Source organism: Temnothorax americanus, unplaced genomic scaffold (genome assembly GCF_048541705.1).
Source record: "Temnothorax americanus isolate GAGA-0224 unplaced genomic scaffold, ASM4854170v1 Scaffold6, whole genome shotgun sequence".
NCBI lineage: Eukaryota > Metazoa > Arthropoda > Insecta > Hymenoptera > Formicidae > Temnothorax > Temnothorax americanus.
In genome coordinates this window covers 4,065,940-4,088,636 of record NW_027509751.1, presented here as the reverse complement: position 1 = coordinate 4,088,636, position 22,697 = coordinate 4,065,940, and the positions used below count along the sequence as shown (strand labels likewise).

Genomic DNA, 22,697 nt, shown 5'->3' with positions numbered 1-22,697 from the left:
AGAGCCGATGAAAAACTGCATTTCGTGCAGGCGTAAGGCACACAACGAATGCGTGCGCTCGTCAGACTCTGTTTTTACATGCTTCAACTGTTAGCGAAAAAAAAAATTGATTTTTTTTTAATTATTTTCCGTTTTCCATTTTTCTGCTAAAAAACAATGAATAAAGTGTATTCTATTATTTTTTATGATCAAAATTATATGTATCTTTATTTAAAATCCAGTCCGAGAATATGAAGACACGACTCCGCCCCGGGAATTTTGACTTTTCGATTTTTGCACATTTGTCGCTTTTACTCTATACCGGTTGAACAAAGCGACGTAGACCAGAAATGCCTATATAAATTTTGTAGCCAAGGGTTCACTCTTGTATCGTACTCTAAAGATATACAGCATGATAATTTTCTATATTTTAATGTAGAAAAACAATGAATTTATAAAATATTGTAACGTATATAATGTGTTTATATAAACATACGATACGTTACAAAAATTACTAGAACACTGTTAAACTCGCTTCCTTTTAAAGCATACATAATTTTGTATATATTAAATAATTGTGCAATAAATAGCATTTAGATATTAGATCAGTAAATTAAATTTGGAAAAATGTACATTTGCGTCATGTGACTGATTTAATAATATTGATGACTATAATATTGCGAAACAGTTTAAATATTTGTTCTTTTTGCAAATATTATTTGTACGGACAATAACTACTTCACGACGAGTCGCGAAGATGAAGAGTTTGTAGAGCAGATAAACCCAGTCGCGACAAAAGAATTTAACCCATTCCGTGTGTTATTGACGACGTTGAATTTCTCGTTCAAGCTGTTTCATATTTTAGTCAAAAATAGAATTATTACGTCATTTTAGTAGTAAACTTCTTTAAGTAGTAAATTACTTAAAGAAAACGTTCAAACAAGAATTTGAATTTTTTTACTCTACAAGGCACTTCGTTAAGCTTTAACGTTAAAATTGTAAGAATGTTCAACTTTTATAATCTTATAAATGTGTATATGAGACATGCGCGATATTGAAATATGTAAAAAGTAAATGTATAAACACAACATGATCACACTAGTGGCCCACGTGGTCCGAGTGCCAAGCTGTGTATATGTGACGGAGTAAGGAACGTTTCAAGTCGACAGAAGGCCAAAGTCTTATTCTCACGTGGTCGCGTTTGATCTACGCAGCGGTCAATTTGTTGGGCTGGTAGCAACGAGGGGGATCTGGAGTACTGTCTGAAAGGGAACAAGGCGCGGTCGCCAGCCGCCAGCCGCCAGGGCGCAAGGGACAGAGATATTCGGAGGAAAATCCTCTCTACGTGGAGGGGATAACAGACTTAGATACTGCCTGTTGATTCACAGTGCTCGTCAGTAATAAACGCGTCGTATGGCGAACCGTATCACAGAAAGACGCGCGTGCAATGTCAGAGTTCTTAAGTTCAACGTATGCCATCATCTTTCTCTCTTATATCTAGAATTAATGCGCCAACGTCGTTGAAAGAAGACGCTGTAACTTCGGCAGCTTATTGAATAGTAAGTTTCTGCGTTAAGAGAGATATAGGTCTTAAAGAAAAACATCTCGGTTTTGAAATCGCTGTACAGTAAAATGTGTTAAATGTAGTGTAATTATAAAATAGATATTTTAACAAAAATTGCATAGATCGTAAGTAATATTATTTATTTGCATATTTTCGTTTATACGTTACTGTAGCATACAGACGTTATTGGAAAACTAATTTACATCAAGAAGTAAGTGCGCGATCAAAAATATAATTTGGAATTATATATAATTAGCAATTTACATTAAAAACATTAACATTAATTTCATAAAGATTTATTTATTGAGAGTACAGACAGCTACATATTAATTGAAATGTTTTGAACTTTGCTTAGATCTGAACAGTATATAACAGTATATATAATCGTGTCAGTTTAGAAGTTAACAAACATTGGAGGTTGCCTTTTGCCGAGCCTCTGCTTAGCTAAGCGCAAAGTAGCAATTAAGTATAATTGGTTGGATTCAAAGGTAAGAACCAATCACATTCAATTGCTACTTTGCACTTAGCTAAGCAGAGGTTCGGCAAAACGCAGCCAGTGTGACTCACGACGGTTAATTTTCAAAATAGCCCATTTCTATTCGCTTTTCTGAAAAGTTAACTGTCGGTTAGAGGTTAACAGACGTTCGCGTTGGAAATAGTGATCCTAACATGAATATTTTATTTACATAGCGTTCCATTATTTAGATAACGGAAAGCTAATATATCAAAAAATGAGCGATTAGGAATATAATTTGGATTCACATATAAATTGCGATTCATAGAAATATTAACGTTTTTGCAAAACTAATATGTGATGTAAGTATTAACATGAAAAAATAAATTATGAGATAACCTTACGTGATTATACACGCAACATTCAAAAAATGATACAGTGCGATAAGACTTGCGTATTGCAAGTGTAATATATTTTTTATAATTTCTGGGCAATTGGTTATATCACTGGTACATATCAAAACTATAATTTTGCATTTTTATCGACAGTTAATACATATATTACTCACACAAGATATTACATTTTGAGATAAGGATATTAAAGTCATTGCAAAGTAATAATCAAACCAAAACAATTTTGTGATTTACAATAGTTTCTTTTACTCAAAACTTAATGCGTTATCGTACGTAGATATTGCCACAATTTAATAATTTGCTTAATAATACGTACTGAATTATTAATTATTTTCTGAATTGTATAAATTATATCTAATACAGCTGTGAATAGATCGTTACACGATTCAATCGAAATTGATTTGAAACAAAGAAAGTCAGTCTGTAATTTTCCATTGAGTATTTTTCCGTAGATTTCTTGATAAGCTATAAGTAGCTTAATAAGCTTAATATGACGTGTTAATTAGCTTAATAAGCTTTATGTAAAATTAATTTATTGTATACTGTTATACAATAAATAATAGAAATAATTTGCCAGCACGCAATGTTACGCGTTGCTAAAATGAATAATAAACAACTTTTTTATATGATTACGTATAATGTGATTAAATGTATTTTTTGTTCGCTAATAACATCTCATATTTAATTTACATTTAAAATCACAAAATACATTTTCTATATCACGATATAGACTGCATTCCGAAATTCACTGTCAGCAACTTTCAGTACTAAAAATCTATAGTATACGTGACGTAAAATATAGATTTGCAGTACTGACAGTGAATATCGGAATGCAGCCTTCTATAGTATTGATTATAATTCCCTTAAGCTCGCAGGCTTATGCAGATTTCGATTTATTCTGCAATTATTGTTAATTACAAATGCTCAATGATGATGACGTAAAAGCTTTAATATTATACATATAAAAGTCAACGCGTAAATAGAGAATAAATCGTATTCAATATTCCATAGGCTCACTAATGACGAATGTGTTATGTATACTAGGTACTGAGTACAATGTGGAATCAAAGTTCCATGTAAATAAGCGTTCAATACGTGCTTTTGATATTCTTACTGAGAATGTCTAATCAAATATTTCTCTCTTATTTGCAAATACAAATCTCCTTCTCCTCTCTTCCTCTATACACAGAGAGAAAGAATATTTTTGATTTGAAAATATCTTTAATTTCAACGTGGAAATCTTGAAGTGAGAGATTATATTGCGTTAAAAGAAAACTTGGTTGAATTAAGTCGTTATATATTATAGTTCAACTAAGAAAAAAGAATCATGAAATAAAACGTTGCAATCTTGTAAGAAGATTATAGTGATCTTGTTTATATATATAAGAAACAATCTATATCTTCTTATAAAAATTTCAACTTTTTATTTTAACTTTTCTTTCATAGTTGAACTATATAATCAATAGGTCTGTTTTCTATTACTGAACTGTCTGTACTAGAGTTCAGAGTTTATCTTTTTCCTTCCAATGTGGAGTAAAAAATATAAACTCTGCACTAGTGCAGCCAGTTCAATAACAGAAAACAGACTCATAGACTTCATTCAAATTCAATCAAGTTTTCTTCAAGCAAGTTTAATGCAATATAATCTCTAATTTCAAGATTTCCACGTTAAAACTAAAGATATTTTTAAATTAAGAATATTTTTTCTTGTGTATCAATTTTTTTTAAATATAGTTTATACAGAGAGAGCTCTAGTTTTTTCTTGTTGGAACAGTAAATCAACATACTTAAATCGGTAATCGGTCGATTTAACTTTTCGATGCTAATAAGTATCTCACTTTAATCACTGATGTGTAAAGAATTTATTGCAAAAAACTAATTATAAATCTCGAATCTATAGTAGACTTTTTTCGTCTGAAGCTGCGTTGGACAACGGTCGTTTCATTCGGCGTTATATTTTGTCTTCTTGCTCCGTTCTTTCAAAGTCTGTGTTGGGACGCTCACATGCCTATCTGCCTATCCGGCATGCTAGTCGACACACATGTGAACCTCAACGTGTCTATTCGTGTCGACGACGCCTACGCATTCCTAGTTGACTCAAAAACTCTATTGGCTGAAAGAAACGCACTACGTGCACGCAACAAGGCGCACCGTATATACGCGCACACTTACATATGTATGCGCGCGGCTACGACGTAAACTCGTCGTTGATTGGTGTAGATTAGATACGTTTTATCTTACAGACTCTGAAGCGCGAAAGACTGACTATTATATAGAGTCACGAAGGAGTGTGAGAGAAGGGATCAACGAAAAGGCCGTACGCTCGAGTTCAGGGTGCACATGCTGAAGAGAGGAGGATCGGTGCACGCGGAGATACAAGCGTCGCTATGAGGCCGTGGATGAGCAAGTCGCTTAGCTTTGGAATTTTAGGGCTCTTTCTGGTGGCCCTCGGCAACTCCCTCTGCTTCCTATGGCCGACAATTTTTGATCAGATTCTTCGAAAAGTGAGTGGACGATGATTATTAAAACTTATCCGCGACAACATGTTTACGTATGGTTCAAATTATGAATCAAATTTAGATCAGTTTGAGGATCTGCTTTAACTATTGTCTTTTGATAAGTTGAACTTAAAACGGAATTGTGCGAATTTGTATAAGGAATATTGACATTTTAACAATCTAATCTTGCTTATCTCAGCGGCACGATACGTGGGCATCTTGTCCGTATTATCGCCGAATCATAAATTTAATAAAAGAAACAGTATCAAAAAACAGTCAGTTACGAAGTCGTCCGAATATTCACACAAGATTAAGAAAATATTTGACTTAAAGACAGGAAAATAATTTAATGATTAACCCTCGAAAGCCAGACCACAATCTCAGGGACTATTATTTATATTTTCATTATTTTCTAATGCGTATTTTTGGCAATATTTTTTTTTAAACAAATTTTGAGATTACCATCATAATTCTCAAAATATTTCTCAAAAAATTTATGATTGATTGGAAAAAAATAACATTACAATACGTTGATTTTTCCGAAACTGAGCAAAAAATGACTGGATTTCTCTAGACTCTAGACCCCAGTGTGGCCTGCGAAGGTTAATGTAATTTTTGTATAAATATATTATAAAGTTATAATAAACAGTTTTTTATCTCATTTTAATTTTTTATGTTTCTCTTGCCCATTTTTAGTTCTGATAGATTATTCATTAATTGTTATTCCAAAAAAAGTATAGGTATAATATAAATTGGTTGATTGACTTAATTAATAAAAATAAGCAAAAAATTCTTAATCATGTATAAGAAGCGAGATACTGTCATGTGTCATCCATAAATTAGATCGTTCGTTTTAATTTCATATATATATCGCAGTCTATATATAGACAGCCTCGTCTTCTTTGGCTTCTTTATCATCGGTCCACTCGATAAATATTCTAGAGCGGGACAAAAAGGGAGAAATGAACTTATTGTTCGGAATCTTTATTACACGGATATATATAATTGCAATACAATTCAGATACGCACGCGCGAGAACGATTACCCCCCGAAATTTCCTTTATCTGAACGTATAGCCGTTGAAAACGGTTACGGCAAAACGGTCCTCGTCCGAAAATCTATGTATAAACCAATCGTTATAGTCATCACATTAGAAGCTGTTATCCTTACACGTAAACATAGATACATAAATTATAAATGGTATTTATAAGAACGAAATAATATTGACCGATTATTCATACGTTCAAGCCGCGCCAGCGGCGTTCCATTCGATCAGCATCGAAATAAACATCTTCCGTCAGCTCCAGATTATTCGCTTATAATTAAATTCTAAACATGTATATTCTTAGCAAAACGACGCCGGACTCGGCGAATGTGTTGTTCCTAATTAATCATGCACTTATCAAGTTTTTCTCAGAAAGGAAAAAAATAACACGCGTATCGCGTGTTTCTTAGGGTTGGTTTATAATAGCCGTAACCGTTGATTTAAGCCGTAATCTTTAAGAACGTGACCAACCACAGTCGATTGTTCTTCTCACATTCGACTGTGATTAGTCAATTTTTTAAAGATTACGGCTTAAATCAACGGTTACGGCTATTATAAATCAACCCTTATCCATAATCGCGGAAAATGAGACCTGGCACGTCCGTGTATTAAACGCCGCCAAACATGGTGCTGCATGCAGAGCATCTCGCGTTTGCGATAAATAAGATTACTCTCGTTGAACTGGTTCACATACTATGCATTTAGAGACTGGACACTTGTCTCGGCGCTAGTCCGGGGCCCGATTGGAAAAGTGGCCGATTGTCCCATTAATTGATGTCTCTGTGTCGCGGCACGTCGCGAACGGTTCCATTTCACGCCACCGCCGCCGCCGCCGGCAACAGCATCGCGCGCGAATAATCTCGGTGTTGATAAAGGTAGAAAACACGTATGCATATCCTCACCGTCGTCACGTCTCGTCTGTCTGTTTTTCCTACCGAACCATTCGCGCAACCGACGCGACGCGAAGCTAGATTAACAGCTGTCGCGGATAAATTATTCAAGATCGACCGCCAGTAAATCCAATTCTTAATCACGTTTCTCATTACATTTTACAATTTATTAATAACTGACTAACTACAAATATTATCTTTCAATCTTGTGTCGATAAATTGATATTAATAAGGTTTTGCATCACAAGTGAGTAATAAATTGAATTGTAAATTTTAGATGCATAATTATATTACAATAATATGCATATGAATAATTTAGTATTTTTGGATTTTTTACGCCTGCAATTCATCATGACAATGTATCAATGCAAATTTTTTTTTTTTTTTTTTTTGCATTATTGTGACCGCGCGGATAGTTACCGTATAATCTGTCAATTAACTGTTGCGTGCGTTCGTCAACCGTAAAGCGCGATCTGAGAGAATAGCTACTTAAGTACCATTTAAAAAAAAAATTATTTTGCATTGTCGTCACCGCACTTGAACTGCAATCAGCGAAACATCATCAAACTATAAAGTGACATTTGCTGTCGTAAGCCGTTGTTTTTCGTTTCTGTTAAATATTTCTTTCTATCCCTAGGAATTGGCGCTCTCACCGACTTCTAAGAGTTTCCAGATATGGAAGGACACCAGCAACATATCACCAATATTTATGAAAATATATTTCTTTAACTGGACCAATCCAGAGGAATTAAGGCTAAAGAAACCGCAATTCACTCAAGTTGGGCCTTACTACTTTAAGTAAGTAATCTTTACCCGAATGAACGATTTTGATTATAGCCCTCGATTTCTAAAATCGCGGTCACAAAAAAAAGAGCGCATTTCCTTATACATCGCCAAACTTAATTCCTTGAGCAAGACTTCACTGTTAACTTTCACTTGTATGTGTTAATTCGTTCAAAAGAAGATCAATATATTTAGATATCATTTATGCCCGATCTACAATAGCTGTAGTAAGCTGTAGTAAGCCTCAAGCCGTAAGAAATTGACCAATTACAGGCAAATGTGAGGAAAATAATCGACTGTGATTGGACAATTTCTTACATCTTGAAGCTTACTACAGCTTACTACAGCTATTGTAGATCGGGCATTATGAATATTATGAGCCGATGACCGCGGAAATATAAAGTTACGAGATCGTGCGATCGACGCGCATGCCACTCCAGATAAGATGAAATTACAATAGTGTATAGTAATTAATATCGTCCTGTTAATGCGTCTTAATCAGATTAATTTTGGTTATAAACACAGCGTTGTAAAATTAATATTTTATAAATTGCATATCTTCCAGCTGAAAAAGCAGCAGGTAAAAAAACAAACAGCTGAATTTTCAACAGATTGACCTTAAGACGAAATAACCATTTTTCAAAATATTTATTATGTAAATCATAATCGTATTCAAAAAATTACACAATAATTACGTAATTTGCGATCTTGACAACTTTTCATGCAACATTACAAGCTGCAATTACTGTTGAAATCGAAATGACATTCACATAAACACGCCATCAGTAAAGTTAGAATTGATAAAAAAAACACCCTAATTATCATAATTGGTATGTTAATCAGTGTTATTAACAATAAAAAAATGATCCGCAAGTAAAAAAAAATGCACCGAGATGTGACGTACTTCGCATGTATTAAAAATTAGATTACTCTGTAATTAGACTACAAAATTACAGTGCAATAACGAATCCAATAATAACAATGAGGAAAAAATAGTTAACCTCGTTATACTGACATCTTAATGAACAAAAAAATACCGGTCCATTCATGCGACGCGACGCGCGTAGGCGAACCTGTATGAAATAATTGACTAATTAATTACTTTCTTCTTGACCGTGATAATACATGCCTTGGATGCGACTCTTCGATAAGTGCCGCTTCGCTTGTATCATGACCTTCGTTCGACTGGTATACCTTAATATACTTTCACGCTAAAACCGGTAAGCGCGCGAAACACTAACTTGCGTGGAAATGATCCGAGATATCCATATTATCCAGCAATTTGCATTTCGCAAGATTATACTTCGCGTGCCGTTTATTGTGAAAAAAATGAAGAAAATCTGAGTATTAAAAGATAATGTGACTGCGATAATTCCTGTGAACTGTTTTTTCAATAACAGCAATAAATTAAAACAGATACTGTAATAAAAAAGTGGCGATCACAACAATTGGATCGAATTTTAAACATATAATTAAAACTCTAAATTTGTGCAATTTTCGTCGATCAATAAAGAGAATTATGTGTGGTCAGCAAAATATAAAACCATGTACGTAATCTTTTGGAATTTGGAACAACGGTCGTCAATTAAATTCCACGTACCATTTTTTTTCTTTTTTTTTTTTTAAGCGTATAACATTAAAAAAAGAACAGAATAAAACAGAATTCTCCCCTTTCAAATTCTTGTCCTAGAATCCGGCTTCCGTCCCTAATCTTGTATCGGTAATATAAAGATTGCACCTTTGACAATAATAAAAGAGCATTAGGTATGGTCATCATCATTACATGCGTACGTCTTGTTGCGTGGCAATTGCCCTGTTAATATTAATAAGCAAAATATGTAGGTCAGATGTCTAAGCCGCGATTGAACAAACGACTTCAGAATTCGCGACACGTACCGACCAATGAAATATGTATCAATTAAAGTGATGCAGAAAATGCATATATCGTTCAACTTACGTATATGGAGGGGTAAAAGCCACAGCGGTGTAAGTCAAATTTTTTTTAATATATTGATTCGTGTGCATAGATGCAATCCATACAATATATAAATTGCATCTATGCACACGAGTCAATATTTTAAATAAATTTCACTTACACCACTATGGCTTTTACCCCTCCATATAAAGAGGATTACTGGACGCTTACACTCAATTTATATTTCATTAACGTTATCTTCTAATTCATTTACGAATAATGTTCGGCAATTAGAAAAAAGATTTAAACTGCGCAAGAGTAAATAAAGACGGAAGAAATCGTTTTAATGCAATTATGAATTGCAGGGAAGTAAGGCAAAAGGACTACATCAAGTTTAATCATGAGAACAACACTGTCAGCTATAGACAACGACGATTATGGTACTTCGATGAGAAGCAGAGCAATGGGAGTCTTAGCGACATCATTACCAATTTGGACGTCGTCATTGCGGTAAGCTGCTTTATTGCATCTTTTGTCGCGTGCTTAGTACAAATAAATTGAATTCTCGATATCAATTGTAGAGGCGATAAAAGAGATGAAAAAATAATCACGTATATCAGAGAGCATCAAGTATATCGTAATCAAGGAACAACCGTAAAGATGTATCCAAATGTTTCTTGCTTTTTTAAATTCCGTCCTGATTTAAAAATGGAAACACGATCGATTCAGGAAGATATAAAGATGCTCGATACTATATACATATATTATTTTCTTCTTGCAGTCAGCAGTGTACGCAATTCGATACTGGGATCTCGAGTGGCAGAAATCACTGTCCTTCCTCTTGAGCAGTACCAGTCGACGGTACTACACTAGTAAAACAGTAGGTGAACTGCTGTTTACAGGCTACAGCGACAGCCTGCTCACCATGAGCAAAGTTATGCCGATGAATGATGCTCCGCCTTTCGATCGTTTCGGCTGGTTTTACATGGTACGTTTTATAATAAGACAGAGTATCCTTTTTCTTCTCCTTAGCGATTTATTTTTAGCCGTCAGAAAGGTCAAAAATTATCAAATATTACTGCATAATGATAATGAATTATTCTATTTCTCCAAATATTCGAAAACCAGAAACATCTCTCACTTTTGTGACCTTATAAGAAATCGTTCATGTCTTTTATAACCGGTTTAAAATGCTAATATTAAAAGTAACATTTGGCATTGAGGATCGCTACGAGCGATGCAAAAGCTATTAACGTCAAAATAGTGCGCGGAGAATTTGAGCTGCATGGTACTAGGCAATGGCGTTACAGTCGACGATAGAGTACTTGTAACATAACCAGGTTTAAATTGGTAATGAATGGAAGAGATCACATATAGGTCGCGCCGCGTAGCGAATCAAACGCACGAAGATACATTATATATATTATACCGATGTTATATTGCTCTGCAAAAATTATAGATTAATACGTAAGGGCGTATCTCTAAACACTTTAAAAGTGGAGTAGCTACGATTACATTGTTGAAACAACTGGCTCTCGTAGAGATAATGATAACACGCATCGCTCACGTGGGAAATAAATTAAATCGCTGCTTTATATCGATGCTAATAAAAAATATTAAAGAAAAACAGACAAAAACATAATTTTTCGTTGACAAGAAGTTATCAATCCGCAATACAATACACGTAAACATGTTCTGGTATAATTATTAAAAAGTTAAAATCGCTAGAAAATAATCGAAAAGAAGTGTACTATAATTTATCGTCATTTTGATTATGTAGAGGAACGGCAGCTACGACATGGACGGGCACTTAAATGTGGAAACGGGTGAAAATGACATCAGCCAATTGGGAATCTTGAGAAAGTGGAACTATAGAGATACGTTGAAATTCTACAAAAGTCCTTGTAACATTATTGAAGGCAGCGCGGGAGAATTTTGGCCACCCGGCAGAACGAAAGATGAGATTACTTTGTTCAGCGTAGACCTATGCCGGTTAGTCCAAAAATACTATCAAGTTTACAGAATAGAATAAATTATGATGCGCTTTCGTTTATTTACGCGCCCACGAATAACGAATCAAACGGTATTCAACGAGAGATCGAGATTTTACTTTTAGATAGCAATCCAGTTTTACTTTCATCGCCGTATAAATAATATCATAATCAGATTTTAGATAGCATCTTGTTCTATCTAATAAACAAAATTACAGAATTTCACGAGACACATTACATATCAGTTGTTAAATTATCTTCAAATCGCCACGGCGTCAGAAACGGAATAAAAATAATCCATTTAGTGCCACATACATATCATCAACTTTCTGTTATAATATTATTCCAATAATTTTTCCAAGCAGTGGTACAAATCATATATACTGCACTCTTGATCTTATATATATATATATATATATATATATATATATATATTTCCGGTTCTTTTTTTAAATATTATTTTAGTCCATTAATCTACGAATACGAGGGAACGGTTTCTCATTTCGGCATCGAGGGTTATCGATATATCATCGATAAGAAGACTCTCGGTAACAACACGAGACGACGTTATCCTCACGAGCAGGCGAAATTTTTCGAGTCGACCACGACAACCGAGGACTTCTTCGCAGCCGAGCATTTGTCCGAGATGGGATTCAGCACGACCACCGAAAACGTGACTTCCGACAACGGTCGCTCGTCCGAAAAGAACTCGGACGAATACTCGGACGACGATCCGGATGTCATTAACTTGGGTCATTGCTTCTGCGGTGGCGAGTGCACGCCGTTGGGTCTAATAAACGTGTCCATGTGCCGTTTCGGTGCGCCGGTCTTCGTAAGTCTACCTCATTTCAACAAGGCTGATCCCGTGCTTCTCGACCAAGTCGAGGGACTCCAGCCCAACGAGAAGGATCACAGCTTCTCCATCACCCTCGAACCCGTGAGTGCCGATCTAGCGAAATCATTTCTGGAGCGCGAACGAATAAAATTCGCCGCGATAGAAATAACGGCGCGGGTCAGTCAACCCCGTGCGTTACTGCCGAGATACTAATTTTACTATCGCCTTTCATCCGGCCTATCGAGCGCGGTGGATGTGGCACCGCCCGCGATAATACGCGCTATTGAGAAAGCAATCGCGTTGCGTTTATTCGCGTTGCTTCGTGTTACACATTATAGCGCTTAGGCACTTGACAAATATAGGTGTTGTCTCACAAAGTACGCTCGATATTTTAGATGACGGGAATTCCTCTAGACGTATCGGCTAGATTCCAAATTAATGTTCTCATGCAGCCATCGGAAACTGTGTCGTAAGTACATGAAAGATTTCAAAAACTTGTTAAACTACTAAAAAAAAAAAAAAAAAAAAATACGTATAGCTACGATATCTTCACAATGATCTTATCTACAATTGATTGCATAAATAAAAGGAAAAACATGTTTGCGCAGGGTGTTTAACGATGTGCCTATGATCTACATGCCGATATTTTGGTTCGAGCTGAAGGTACAAGTTAACGAGGAGATGGCATCAAATTTAAGCCTGTTACTAGCATTTCCAATCGTGATGCTAAGTATAGGGATAATTATGATAACTATCGGATTATGCTTAATTGGTACCGTAACGTTCCTTTATTTCAAGAAGAAACGACATGTACCTCCAGCGGTACGTATACGATTGATAAAACTCTTCGAATTCTTTTCGCGGCTAAAAGAGAAATATTTTTGTCGCAACTGACTGAAACTGACGCGCGCACAATTTTACAGGATACCGCGTCGGAAAAAGCAGTAGACGAATCGCCTGACAAGAAGACGGAAATGGTGTACATGGATAAGACGAGTACCAATGAGGACCCCAACGTCAGAGGCGATCGCCGTTTGTACGCGAAACTCTACTGAATGTCTCTCTGCAGACAGAACTTCGCGTCTCTGGAATAAATGGTGTGAAGAAGTGTGCAATTGTGGAGCAATTTTGAAACATAAAAAGATTGCGAAGACGTTAGTAAAATAAATTTTTGTGCGTCTCAGTTTTACTGTAACGGGTGGGCGCACTAAAATTTCTAAAATATATGTATCTTAGTGAAATATGCACGTCAACAGAATGTTTTATGTGTGCATGGTCGTATGTATAGATTTACGTGAAATTTTTCTATATGCACAATGCATACATATGTTAATGTATGATCTGCAAAAATCTAAATAACTGCAAAAAATAACGTAAAGGAAAAAACAAAAAATAAAAATAAGATTATTTACGATAATAAAAAATATTATCGTGCATGTACATGTACATACGGATTAGCATATCGTAAACGGTATATTTTCTCATGTAAATGCATTTACGCAAAAAAATTATAACTTCAATCAATATGTTCAATCAACATTAATAGGAATCGTTAATAATAGATTCCTAATAAATGTACAAATGATATGTAATTTTTTTTATTCGTTTAATTGAGATGTAAATCTTTCAAGGCCAGTCTACGATGAGTCGTTAGTCGTTAGTCAGATGTCGGAAGAGAATCGGAAAAAGTCATAAACGTGTCATAAGGCGATCGGAAGTCTGTAATCGGCAATCATAAGCGATTGGCCAAATGCCATCTCTTACGATCACCGATTACAGGCCTCCGATTGCCTTACGATACGCTTATTATAACTATTTCTTCCGACATCTGACTAACGACTAACGACTCATTGTAGACTGGCCATTAGACATATGTGTATATATGTCTGTAATATTTTGAGTGAAACGTCAAAGCAAATATGAATAGAATAATTCTTCGAACAAAAAGAGATCTCAAAGAGTACAGAAAGTGAAAGTGATGTAAATTTGACGTCATATATTGACCAATTTATGTCATTTTTTTTAGCTAATATGACGTCAAATTGACATCGTTTTGACTTTTCTGCTCCACTTGGGATATTACGCATCCTATAAGTCGCGTGTATTTCTTCGCAAGAAGGAGAAACTAAATATTTCTTTTCCTTTTAGATCTTATTCGCATTGCGAATAATAGACTCATCGTGATTGTTACATTCCTAATACGTAATAAATTGAATGATATTACCGTGTTTATAAAATATCAGTTTGGCATGTTAAGACTGACGAAATCGCGCGCGCGAAGTTTTTAGTTATTTTCTTCTCTCGATTCAATAGACTATTTCTAAACACATACAAACACGAAGTTGCAAATCAGATTGCAAATTTTGGTTTGATTCGGCTGTTCTGCTAATTTATTGCAATATTGAGAAGCCGAAATTGCCTCGATCACGTACTGTAAATAAGTTATTCTATAGACAATTATAAACTATTGTATACTATCTGTGCCAAAATATACAATAAAACGCCGTGATTGAATGCAAACGAACGGAAAGATGAAAGAAAAGGTACAAACAGATTTACAATGTTAAGCATGCGGTATTGCGATAAATCTGAATTTATGCTTTGCTCGAACATAGTAAAATGTGAATTGTATCTCTATTAAATTTAGATTTTTAGATATTAATATTTAAGGCGCACGATCTACACAATATATATACACAACGAATTACGTCAATATTTAAGTATATATGTACAAAAAATATATATACATATATATAATACATAATATATATATTATCGTAGATGTAATGTGCATAATACGCTATTCTTGTACCGCAGAATATCGGTGATGTGTTTTGATATAATTGTTATCGTGCGGATTCGCTATTCTATTTAGATAGGTATTTTAGACGTTGTGGTGCAACGCAATAACCCAGACAGCACGCTTGTCCAAAAGCTTTGAGACGTCTTATGTCCCGATTTGGGACATGGTACTGTCTGGGAATTTTTCGAGATAATGTTATTCGAGATTACGGCTTCCTCATATGAAGCACAGATATAGTGGAATGAATGTAAATGTAGTCTCGTCTGTAAAATTAGTAGAATCCACCGAATATGTTATATATTGTTATATAGCAATTTTTGTAACTTGTTACCATTACGCAACATAGACCGCAGTCCAAAATTACGTATGTTATTATAATTGTTCTTCCTGCGATGCAAAATAAGTTATATGACAAAATTTGTGATATACTCGAAGTTACCTTATTTGTATTTGTACAAAAAAACAGCCGTTTATAAGTGCCAATTATGTTTAGGCTAAGCATTATTATGTATCCAATCTAAGACTCGACACATTCGATGTTCTCGATATTAATGTAACTTTAAACAAATGCAGTCAGTGGAATGTGAAAGTATATATTGTATGCGCGTTTCATGTCCAAATATATCGGCCGTGTTTCACACACTAGACAATTTTATATTGTATTTTAATAAAAGGTCTATACTATTTTTAATATTTGTTAAATGATCGACTTCGTTTCATCGATCAACTTCGATTCATTGTGTTTTATACAGTGAAAGTAGATACTAGATACACTGTTAAATATTAAATGATGCAGAAATTTAAAACACAATACCTTGAGTTAAATAACATTTTGTTATTTTTAACTATCGTGTAGTGTGTCGAAATTTATTATTTTAACACAAAACAATATTATTTTAACTCTCGGTTCAATTAAAGCAACATTGCTTTAGTTAAATTAATTATAGTAGGGGAGACCGGGGGGGGAGCGGGAGTCGGGAGTCATCATTATACAGTCAGAGGAGAAGGATGAGAGGCGGGGGCGCAATGACGCGCTACACATCCACTTTCAGGGATTGAAACTACGAGTCACATCCACTTTTCGATACTGTCGATGAATCTACGGCGTTACGCTCGGTAACGATCAGAGAGAACTCGGGTAACGATACATGGGTTCGTATATATATAATTAAATGTAAAATATGTCTGTTTAATTAATAATATTTACGATGTTTATAAAAATACAAATTGGATTTTCATATTCACACGCGTGTGGCCGGGACGTATTAAAAAAGAGGTGTGGACCTCGGAGGGTTAATGATGCAAGAGCATATACGCAGACGTTGTTATAATCGTTCAAAAAAACTGTTCAATATTTTATATGTGATTGTTGCAGAAGAAATTAGTAATGTCGGCGAATAAATTATACGCTATAGTGCTTCTAGAGAAAATCGTAGTATTTTAAGACTACATGCTGTGGATGATATTGCTGGTCACTCGTTTGCAGATTGAAAATGTTAAACGTTTGATTATCAAAATCTTGCATTTGAAGTCACGCTCTCTCTAAAAGAGAATCAGTGTATTTTTACTGGGAAACAGTAAATAGTCACTGATTGAAGCAGTAATAAGTATACCACTGAGAATCAGTGACATTTCACTGAAAGAATTAGTTATTAATATTGACTGTTTTAATCAGTAATATTGACTATTTCAATAAGTAATCTTATACTACTAAAACAGTGACTTGAGCAGCAAAATCAGTAATGTGAGCTGATTAAATCAGTAATAAGATTGACTGTTTTACTCAGTAATATTGGACTACTGGAAACAGTGACTTTGAACAGCAAAATCAGTAATGCAAGCTGAATGTTTACACGACGCGTGAGACACACGTCTGTGCAGATATACTCGGCAAATAATTGGCGATGATAAGTTGAATAAATGATAATGATACAAAGTAAATGTCTGTTTTGCGGTTTCTCTAAAGTCGCAAATAATCTCATTTTGCTTCTTTATCGCATATTTCAGTGAGAAAATATGGCGCTTTTGAAGATAAAGAAATGGGATTTTTTTCAAACAATTTTGATATTTTTTTATATCATTATGTATACATATATTCAATAAATCTATGTTTATGGTATCTTTTATTCATGCTAATTTGTTTATTCATGTTAATATATATTTAATTATTTCACGTTAATCATATAAATTTATTGAATTAAGATACCATAATCACTTCTTTCTTCTAAGCTATATATAATTACTCTCTTTTACGGTGATATACTTTTTTCTTAAAGACAATTGTATCTGCTTTCACGTTAATGACATAGACATTTATTCAATTAAAAATATTAAAATATTAAAAATTATCTTCTAGGCTATAATTATTTTCTTTCGTGTTAATAATATAAATTTATTGAATTGCATCCTTTATCTACCATAACACTTTGATTGCAAAACTCGTAATAGGTATCTACTAATAAAAGATAAAAGACACATTATCCAGAGTGACGCATCGGGCTAAAAGCTTTTTTTAATTGAAATAAATAAGCTCTTGTGATTTTTTTCTTTTATACGGCTACGTAAATACGTCGTCATTCACGTGTTCCATATAGTGAGGTAATCTAAATTCAATTCTAATTTTGTTTGTGCTTCTTCACGAGCTCAAAACTTTTTTTTTATTAGACTAGAAAAGGAAATGAGAGCTCAAAAAAACGCCCAGAGGGGCCCGATTCTCTAACGACAAACGTATGCGTAAACTCTGCTCTAACAGAAAAGCTGCAAGCTTATTGGCTAAAAACTGTGCGATAGCTAATCAATTTGCAGCCTTTCTGTTAGAGCAGAGTTTGTGCGCATACGTTTCTCGTTAGAGAGAATCGGGCCCAGAAAAGAACAGGCTGTGCCATCTCTGCACCCTGTTATTCAACCTTTACTAACTTGCCAACTACATTATTATCAACATTGGAAACATTGAAGACTTATCAAATAAGCCGATCACTGTAGATTTCTGTTATACAGATCCCCGAGATAACGTTCTGCATTATCGATAACCTGATAACTATAAGTAAAACGGTTATTTTAAAGAAAAGCTAAACATTTTACGTGCAATTTTTTAGAAAGCATTTTCTCACATTTTCTTTGTGAATCAATTGTTCGTTAACGCGTTATTCATATAATTTTAAAAGAGTTTTCATCACCCGCACCGCATCACCGGCATTCAAGATGGCAACGTATAGTATGTAGTACACGCGACGCGACCGCGTGCTTCCACGACGTTTTGTCACGTACGCACGTGCAGCGCAACTTAATTGTCGAGAAATGTTCTCCAGATTTTGTAATTTGTGTCACAGAACCCCGTACGTTCAGTTTGCGCAACTGCAAAGATACTACGTAAGTGCGACATCGCTGGTCCTCCTGTTTATCTCATTGTATGAACAAATGTTTACATTGAACTGATGTCCTGCACAGAGAAAAGGTTCCAGAAGGAAAGGTAACGCCAGGTGCGTCGAGACACCGAAAGATACAGAAAGACTAAAAGCTATAGAAAGACAGACGCCGATAATCGTCGGCAGACGGAAAGAGTTGAACTTTTACGAAGGGCAAACGTATCGTAAATACGAACTGATACCATTGATCAGCAAAGGATGGCATCACTATAAATCTAAGGGAGATCATTTCTTCGTATATCCTCTCACGAATGTACGTTATGATTCATCAAGCGCTTCTATCATTACTTATTCCCCTGTGCCGTTTTCATTTGATGAGTCTGACAGGTGCTTTGAAATTTTCAGGTGAAAGATGAGTCGTTTGGCGATGAATCGGTTAAAGACGAGGCTGAAGAAGCATACGATTCTTTCGAGCATTTTGGTTTAAATCCACAGTTGATAGATATCTTAAAAAGATACAGTATAACGAAACCCTTGAAGATACAGAAAATTGGGATACCCAAGATAATAAGTGGAGCCAATACTGTCATAGCGGCAGAGACCGGTTGTGGAAAAACATTCACTTATCTTCTACCCTTGATAGATGAAGTTTTAAGATGGAAAGAGTTAACAGGACATCGGAACAATGCTCCGTTGGGACTGATCGTAACACCTTCTCGAGAATTGGCATTTCAAATTGGGGTTTGTATCACAAAAATATATATATGCCTTTATTATTCCTAATTTATTTTAAATCACATACTTGTCTGCCACAGCTGGAAGCAAAAAAGATATGCCAGTATCTTGGTATTCGTACAAAAACTATCACTGGTGGAAAAACGAAGAAAATTATGTTAGATCCGCCTATGGAAGAAGTCGATATCATTATAGCCAGTTTCGGAGTTATCAGCAAATTAACTACAACCAGGATTTATAAATTAAACATGGTCAGGCACCTTGTATTGGACGAAGCGGATGCTTTGTTCCATGAGACGTTTGAAGACCAGCTGCGAGTATTCTTGAGAAGGTTGCCAGTACGTTTGCATAATTTTTTACGTTTAAAATAACATTATTTTAATACGATATATATATATTTAAGCGCAGTAATATTATTTCTAGCTCGGTTTCGTGCAAAATGTGGAGGACAACAAACTACCAATAAGCGCCCAATTCACATTGGCCTCTGCAACGATGCCTTCAAGAATGGCAGAGGTCCTAGAAGATATCATAAATGTAGGACAGCGTTGAGATATTCTCCGAACTGGATGGCATTAAGATTGGACCGTGCATTAATTGTTTATCTGTTTGCAGGTGCAATCGTTGCAATACGTAACCTCGGATAAACTGCATCATATTCTCGTGCCTCAAAAATTTATAAGGGTGGGACCAAGCGACAAACCGACCGAACTCCTGAAATATATCAAACCGAAAGTGGCCAACAAGGAACAAGTGATTATCTTTAACAACAACAACAGCACTTGCAATTGGGTCAGTATGTTTCTGAACAACAGTAACATACCGACGGTTCGCTTGAACGGCGACATGCAGCTGTATGATAGGCAAAACAAGTACGCCAGCTTCAAAAGCGGTAAATTCCGAGTGTTGTGCACTACAAACGCCGGATCTAGGGGTTTGGATACGGTGACGGTACGTCATGTGCTGAATTATGAATTTCCAACTGCAACCGCCGATTATATCCACAGGTATACAATTAATATCTACTACATTTATCGTGTCTCTTACAAATCTGGTGCATGTGTTTGCGCGCATAAAATAGCAACCTAAAGCTATGATATACATATATACATATATATATATATATATATATATGACAGTTTGTATGTGTACTTTCAGATGTGGTAGAACCGGAAGAGTCGGTAGCGTCAAGGACTGCAGAGTGGACAGTTTTATAAGCACTCCGAATGAAATTGCTGTAGTGCAAAAAATAGAGAGGGCAGTACGGAAGATGAAACCGATACCGATATTCGATCTCAAGGAGACGCAGGAAAAGGATGACTTCTATGAGCCACTTGGATCGGAAAATGAAACAGAAGTACAGGAAGAATTTAGCATACCGTACTGAATCGCATTACACGATTGTGTAAATAAAGATTGTTTTATTGCCCAATAATTTCCTCGCGGTTGCTATGTGAGAGTTATGCGAACACTCTCGACGCCGTTCTATAGATTGTGCCGATAACGCTGTTTTTTTCTCACAGCTTACGTAATTAAGTTGCTCGAGGACAGCTGCGCTAGTGTTTTACGAGGAAACCTTCAGAGTGCCGTCCGATGGGATTAACTAATTAGCGAAATGTTGTTGCCCTGTTTGATCTCTTCAAGAGACCTTGCCTCGCACAACTCCTCCATTCAAATTTATGGGATTAATTAAGTTTGCGCCAACATTATCCGCCGGAACTTTTATACGTCTTTTCCTCGATTTTTCCGTAATTTATTTCGATCCGTTTGCTTTTCAAGGTAAGCACTTGAGAGTAAATTTCCGTTTCTACGACCCGCTTATCGTCGACATAGCGCATTTGCCAGATGAGGAAAGTTAATCGAGCCGCGCGTCCTACGCCCGAATACTTTACTCCCTCGTCGTCGCTCCGGCGGTTCCTTTTATCGCGCCGATTTCTGAATTCCAAGTTTTAGTTCCAGGGAGGAAACCACGACCCACACACACACACACACACGTATGTGGCACGCTCGCCCATCCGCTCGCCCGATGTCCCTCCCGTCGTGTCCGGCGGCACTCCCACACGGCGAACGCCCACACGGCAAATAGTAATGCTCTCCCCTAAACAACCGCTGGTAGACCTTGCGTCCAAGACCGCCGCCGTCGCGCTGCCCGACAGTTTATTATTCGCGCCGGGTTTTAGCGAGATTAAACGCGCCCGGCACGCGCCGACGGTTCGTGCCCGCGCGCCACGTGGTGATGATGGGTATGGGTGCGCCGGATCGTGTCACCGCGCGACGCACGGAAGGACCCTCGTTGTCCCACGAGACCAGGGGACGACGCTCCGAAGCGAAACAAAGGCCAGGGGATCGATTGTGTATCTTGAAACAAGATGAAAATTACAAGAGTGAGGAGATTTATTGGCGTATTTACGACTTTATTTGTCGAGATCTAGTAAATCTGTTCACTTTTGTAATTTTCACCTCGTTTCAAGATACCTACACAATCGACCCCCAGGGAGAATTATCATCCATGTCGAACGAGCGCACCACCATTATTCGCGAGAATAAGTCCATATCCGTTCACTTGTCCCCATCGCAGATAAATTTAGAATTGAATTCAGCGAATGTGTGAGATTGTCTTTTACGTGGAATACTGTTGGATAAATACGTTTTGGTTTCATTATCGTGTTTATCGCGCTATCCTTTCCAGCTCTCTCCTTATTCGGTAACATCGTCCGCTATGTAAAAATCAATTGAGACGATTCCCGATATTTCCACTCAGGGAAAATTCGCGTTAAATCAATTTAGCCGCTTGTTGCCGGACGCGCAGCCTCTGCTATGTATACATCACGATTTAACGAGCGTCGTTAGCAGTCAACGCGCTCCGAAAGGGTACGACACGGTCACGCCTTTGGTACACCGTCATTAAAGTTACGTCCACCGTTGCCGCCACCGGGAAACGGTAAACGCGAGAGCGATGAGTTGACGGTAGTGACGACCGCAATGATAATGGACTAATTAGCGTGGGTGGCCGCGTGGAACGGCAGCAATACGGAGCGCGCGATACAGCATCTATCCGGGGGATCTTCTCTCTAATCTCTTAGCTAGGCCTGGTCACACGCGGTTTCCGCCGTATACTCCGGCTCCCGTGCTTCGGTATGTGTGTATGGTTTCATCATTTTTAAATCGTATCTTCTTACGCATACACCGTGTTGAAAGCTTTACGATCATTTGGGTAAATTTCCTTTTTTTAATAGATTCCTACGGAAGAGAAGATAAACATGTGCAATACAGTTTAAACGAAATATGTGCATACATGTGCATTCGATTATATGTATACATGGCATCTTAGGAATATTACGTAAGCTAAATTAAATATTTAAAACTACATTTTTATCGATTTAATATATAGTACTACATATATAAGTTATTATTTATTTTTTTGCAT

The 22,697-nt window shown here is 36.1% G+C and overlaps 2 protein-coding genes across 2 annotated transcripts; both read left to right on the top strand.

Annotated features, from left to right (window-relative positions):
- The first annotated feature begins 1,235 nt into the window (after nucleotides 1-1,235).
- Nucleotides 1,236-15,861, top strand: LOC143905039 (protein croquemort). The gene is made up of 10 exons (XM_077420147.1): nucleotides 1,236-1,538; nucleotides 4,654-4,914; nucleotides 7,481-7,641; nucleotides 9,907-10,051; nucleotides 10,323-10,529; nucleotides 11,322-11,533; nucleotides 11,998-12,469; nucleotides 12,763-12,836; nucleotides 12,976-13,189; nucleotides 13,291-15,861. Exons 2-10 carry the CDS (start codon nucleotides 4,798-4,800, stop codon nucleotides 13,420-13,422), a joined length of 1,734 nt encoding a protein of 577 aa, XP_077276273.1. The 5' UTR covers nucleotides 1,236-1,538; nucleotides 4,654-4,797; the 3' UTR covers nucleotides 13,423-15,861.
- Nucleotides 15,862-18,354: 2,493 nt separating this feature from the next.
- Nucleotides 18,355-21,929, top strand: Dbp21e2 (putative ATP-dependent RNA helicase Dbp21E2). Its single transcript, XM_077420109.1, has 7 exons — nucleotides 18,355-18,539; nucleotides 18,618-18,848; nucleotides 18,941-19,276; nucleotides 19,351-19,608; nucleotides 19,694-19,807; nucleotides 19,886-20,277; nucleotides 20,429-21,929. Exons 1-7 carry the CDS (start codon nucleotides 18,468-18,470, stop codon nucleotides 20,655-20,657), a joined length of 1,632 nt encoding a protein of 543 aa, XP_077276235.1. The 5' UTR covers nucleotides 18,355-18,467; the 3' UTR covers nucleotides 20,658-21,929.
- Nucleotides 21,930-22,697: the final 768 nt, after the last annotated feature.